General features: G+C 39.4%; 1 protein-coding gene across 1 annotated transcript; it reads right to left on the reverse strand.

Annotated features, from left to right (window-relative positions):
* Positions 1–2,129: 2,129 nt before the first annotated feature.
* Positions 2,130–3,444, reverse strand: LOC119412231 (cytokine-like protein 1). The gene is made up of 4 exons (XM_037679213.1): positions 3,192–3,444; positions 3,068–3,112; positions 2,683–2,829; positions 2,130–2,530 (listed from the first exon to the last, which is right to left on the reverse strand). The coding sequence occupies exons 1-4, from the start codon at positions 3,348–3,350 to the stop codon at positions 2,429–2,431; spliced, it is 453 nt and encodes a 150-aa protein (XP_037535141.1). The 5' UTR covers positions 3,351–3,444; the 3' UTR covers positions 2,130–2,428.
* Between the last annotated feature and the right edge of the window lie 1,833 nt (positions 3,445–5,277).

Here is a 5,277-nt window from a genome sequence, read left to right on the forward strand (position 1 = left end):
ATATATATATATATATATATATATATATATATATATATATATATATAAGATAAGTTATATAGGTTAATATTTATAAGGCTAATATAGTCCAGTTAGCACATTTGCTCTTTTGTTTTTCTTCATTTAGATCCAACTCTGAGTGAAACCCAGGAAGAGGTTCTTAAGTTCTCTCAACTTGGCCTCACAGCTTTTAGGCTAATTATGATCATTAACAAAGTAAAAACAAACAAAAAAAAATCTTTCAGTCTCAAAATTAATAAATTATATGGTTATGTGTCACTGTGATGGACTGGGGACCTGTCCAGGGTGTCTCCAGCCTCTCACACATAACTACTGGACATGGACACCAGTGACTCCAGTGACCCCTGTGACCCGAAAAGGAAGAACCGGGTAAAGGTAACGGATGGATGGTATACAGTACAGAGCCTAGTGAAAGTATTCGGCCCCCTTGAACTTTTCAACCTTTTGCCACATTTCAGGCTTCAAACATAAAGATATAAAATTTTAATTTTTTTGTGAAGAATCAACAACAAGTGGGACACAATCGTGAAGTGGAATGAAATTTATTGGATGTGTCAAACTTTTTTAACAAATAAAAACCTGAAAAGTGGGGCGTGCAATATTATTGGGCCCCTTTACTTTCAGAGCAGCAAACTCACTCCAGAAGTTCAGTGAGGATCTATGAATGATCCAACGTTGTCCCAAATGACTGATGATGATAAATAGAATCCACCTGTGTGTAATCAAGTCTCCGTATAAATGCACCTGCTCTGTGATAGTCTCAGGGTTCTGTTCAAAGCACAGAGAGCATCATGAAGACCAAGGAACACACCAGGCAGGTCCGAGATAACTGTTGTGGAGAAGTTTAAAGCAGGAAGCACCTGGGAGACACCAAACATGTGGAAGAAGGTGCTCTGGTCACATGAAACCAAAATCAAACTGTTTGGCCACAATGCAAAACGATATGTTTGGCATAAAACCAACACAGCTCATCACCCTGAACACACCATCCCCACTGTCAAACATGGTGGTGGCAGCATCATGGTTTGGGCCTGCTTTTCATCAGCAGGGACAGGGAAGATGGTCAGAACTGATGGGAAGATACAAAGTATTAACGCAAGGGGGCCCAATAATAGTGCACGCCTCACTTTTCAGTTTTTTATTTGTTAAAAAAGTTTGACACATCCAATAAATTTCATTCCACTTCACGAATGTGTCCCACTTGTTGTTGATTCTTCACAAAAAATTTAAAATTTGATATCTTTATGTTTGAAGCCTGAAATGTGGCAAAAGGTTGAAAAGTTCGAGGACGAATCCTTTCACAAGGCTCTGTATTTCCAAATTTGACTCATATTTTAAAAAACATGCAATATTTTTAACATTTGAGGTCCAAGTTGATATATTTTCTTAATACATTTAGTCACAGCAAACTCTTAAAACTCACTAAAATACAACCTTGAAAATAAGTCTTCTCTTTTGTTGCATAAACATAAATGTCTAAACCTCCTGGGCCTGTTTGCCTCAGTATTTATTGAGCCTGCGAGCAGTTTGGACAGCAGAGGACGGCAAAAGCCACAACTTCAATCTGTGAAGTTATTTCTTTCTTCCAAAATGAAGCGGTTCATGCACCATTAAAAACACATTAAGAGCAGCACAGGCTGAAAGAAACAACATAAAAATAAACATGTTCACATTAATTGATTCTTTTTTTACACTGTAAGTTTACATTTACTATAAATCAGTTACACTGATTCATATTGAGTTTTTAGATGAGTTGTTTTAATGATTACTAAATATACAAATGAGCTTTATTGTCAAAAGAAACTTGTGAAGCTGCAGACAAAAGACTGGATGATGACATCATGTAAAAAATAACTCAAACTGACACATGAATGCTTAAAATAAAAGAATGTTTATTATGAAACGTTGTGACAATGAAACGAGAAGAGGTTTCTGATTGTACAGGCAGCACAAACGTCATAATTTACTGGACCCAACAGATCCTTCAGAGGTTGCACACTGGAAAAGCGAGACAATGCGTCACGTTCAACCCCCGATTTGTTTCCAAGCAGTGGATCTGTAAGACGTGAGTGTGTCTAAAGGTCGTGGTAACGCAACGTACTTCTAACGACACATCGGCCTCTGATCAGCCCTGCTAAGTATGCAGCGGTGGGGCTCCGCTCACAAGCATCTCTTACTGGTTTATTATTTCAAGGTTTTCATCGGCATGGCTGGCATCCAGCAAATTTCCTGTGGAAAGTTCTGCTCTCTTTGCTGGAATGTAACCACACACATGTCCACTACCATTAGTCTGTCGCTAGCTCACGAAACAGCACTGCAGAAACACTACATGATGTACTTGTGCTGTGTCTTGGCTGATAAAGTGGAGATTAAGAGTTTATACTGGTGCTGTGGATGTGTGTGCTGCTCATCGGTCCTCCTGCAGTATCTGCAGTCTGTCTTCTGCGTAGTGAGGACTCACAAGTCCAGTGTCTATAGCCTCGCAGTCGTCGCTCCTGAACACCAAATCCTGCCAGCAAAGAAAACAAAGGAGTGTTAGATATGTGCTCAGTCTGCTGCAGGTTAAACACATGGTCCAAATATATATATATATATATATATATATATATATATATATATATAGAGAGAGAGAGAGAGAGAGAGAGAGAGAGAGGTTCTAACTCGAAAACAAATCCTGGTGATGATGGTGTGCAGGTTTTGGACCTTCCGTTTCAGCATCACCATTCTGGGTCTCTTTTTGCATGACTGACTGGGATGGTTGAGCACCACATACAGAAAGTCCCGGAGCTTGGTGGTGATGCACTGGTTCTAAAGAGATTAAAGCATATATATAAATTAAAAACACACAATCTGTTGTTTCGCTGAATTATTCTCAGTTTCATGAAAGACACATTAGACTCATGCGTCCATCGTATTTTTGCCTCCAGGAAAATAATTTGCAGTAAAACTGCACTCAAGTTCAACTAAAACTAAATTCTTTGCGCATTGAATAAACTGTATAACCTTTATAATATGTCCACATGCATCCTCGGAGTTTTGAACTTACATGAACATCAAGAAAGATCTTGGGTAGGTCTGCAGCGCACGTTATCTACAACCCAAAATACACAGTGAGTCTAACACACAGTGCTCATGACAGGAGTGACACTAAGGAGGTGAAAGGTTCTCACGGTTCGTCTGTCGTTGTGGATTTTCTCCAGCAGAGTCATGACTTCTTGGCTCAGGCCGAGAGCTCTGGAGTAGCAGGTGAGAGGTGTGGAGTGGGTCTGCTGCAGCTGCAGGAGGCTGAAGAGGAGGCAGCAGATCAGAGCGGAGGGGCCCGGCCTCATGTCGACACCGTTCACTGCTGCTGAACCGCCTGCGTCTGCAGTCGTTCAACAAGTACACGATGGAGAACCTCTCGTTGCATTTTTAAGGATGGAGTGGAAGGGGGAGGAAAAAAGTTGGAGGGTGACGTAGAAGAGCTTCAAAGCTCAGAGGAGGGAGAAAAAAAAAACCATTCAGGGTCTACTGAAGAGTAAATGGCTCGAGATCTAAACTGGAGCCATGATTGATTTAATGGGAACACCATTTGCTACAAGATGTTTCTGTGACTGGTCACTCAGAAAAAACTCAACAAACGGACAAATTTAAATGGGAAACTTTGTCATTAGGGAAGGAATGTAAAAATGGACTTCAAACTGCAGTATCTATACAGTATAAATCTATATGTTCAGTATATTATTTATGTTCCAACTCATAAGAAGCGGTTGGATTTTAAGAGCCAGTTTTATACCAGACCTATACAAAGTAATTTATTCTTTTTAATACACCAATTATTCACGTTTAGCCTTTTGAGAATGTTATGACCAAATACTTTGGGAAATATGTTTAAAACAGGACATAACGTTTGTGAAACAACTTGTTGTTTGACATGAAAAAAAACAAAACTTTGGTAAAATCTTTGACTTAACATCTGTGAGTTCAGCTGATTATTTAAAAGAAATGAAATCCAGTATTTACAGCGTTAGGGATTAACTTAAAGCCTTCTAAGGCAAGGAAATAAAATTAATTTCTTCTGCTTCCTATTAATGATTACAAATTAAAAAGACAAAAATGATACTAATTTTATATGCTGAGGCTTTTTTATTATTATTTTAAAGATCACATATAAGTATAAAACCTACTGAGGAAAGGTTTTCCTCCTTTAAATGCTGGACCATGCCTGCAGCTGTTTGTTGGTGAGGTTTTCTGCCTTTTTTGTCTTCACAAAACAAAACCCAGCTCGGCTGCGATCAGTTCAACGACTAGAGGAAAAAAAAAACACACTCACACGTGCGCACAAAGAAACAACAGTCCCTTCGTACAGGGTTGGTTCTGAGAAGTAGGAGTGCATTAACTGTATGTTTTGGGTCAAAATGTATTCTCTCTCTCTCTGAATGTTCTGAGAGTTGAATTAATTGTGATTAAAAACAGGTGCACACCTAAAAAGAATGGTCCAGTTTAGACATACTGAACTGAACTTTGGTTAACTGGTAGATCAGTGATGAAGATGTCAAAGAACCAATTTGCAAAGAGCTGGAATCTTTAGAATGGGTGCCAGAAAGTACAAAAAGTGACATCATAAAATAAACAAAGGTGTTATCAGGTAGTTGCCAGAGAGGTCACTTTAAGGAGGATGCCTCATATTCTTCACAGACTTGATGGAGTTGTCACCAGTACCTGATGGAGTTTCATGGGGCTTGTATTGTGGAGTTTCATGAGAACAGATATTGTGCATATTGTATTGTGCACGTGTCACAGTGGCCCAACGTTGAAACCAGTATGCAAGGGCGCCCACACACAAGGTTCAAGTCACCCAGGACAGGCATGAAGAGAGGATGGTTGTGAGCCATGTGTCCCAGAACATTTGTGACTGTCATCTGGACCCAGATACTCTTTGCAACACTCTCACCACCTCATGTGAACAACCAAAGCACGTGCTCACAGACTCATGTTCGTGCTGCTGTTCGGCTTATTGTTTTTATGCTACTAGTGCTTAGTGTGTTTTTTAGTTATTAACGCTTTTCTTAGTTCATATTTTAGATCTTATTTCTGTTTTTCTTTACATTTTAAAACAACAAAGTCCATGCTCAATAATCCAGGTATATCCAAGAAAGTGAGACTTCCTCAGTCTGAGCTGCTGTTTTCAGCTCAGTCTCTTAAATAGCACCTTCTTAGAGTGGATCAGCCAGTTTTGCTGCTGACAACCAAAACCAACTGATCACATGCTCAAGA

The sequence above is a fragment of the Nematolebias whitei genome, chromosome 7, assembly GCF_014905685.2.
Source record: "Nematolebias whitei isolate Nwh7 chromosome 7, NemWhi1, whole genome shotgun sequence".
In the NCBI taxonomy this organism is placed as follows: domain Eukaryota; kingdom Metazoa; phylum Chordata; class Actinopteri; order Cyprinodontiformes; family Rivulidae; genus Nematolebias; species Nematolebias whitei.

What these genes read in the sequence shown, in the direction of transcription:
- LOC119412231 (XM_037679213.1), bottom strand. Translation starts at nt 3,350, where the DNA reads ATGAGGCCGGGCCCCTCCGCTCTGATCTGCTGCCTCCTCTTCAGCCTC. An exon ending in TCCACAACGACAGACGAACC is followed by an intron (nt 3,113 to 3,191) that starts GTGAGAACCTTT and finishes TTTGGGTTGTAG; the next exon opens with ATAACGTGCGCTGCAGACCT. An exon ending in AGATCTTTCTTGATGTTCAT is followed by an intron (nt 2,830 to 3,067) that starts GTAAGTTCAAAA and finishes TAATCTCTTTAG; the next exon opens with AACCAGTGCATCACCACCAA.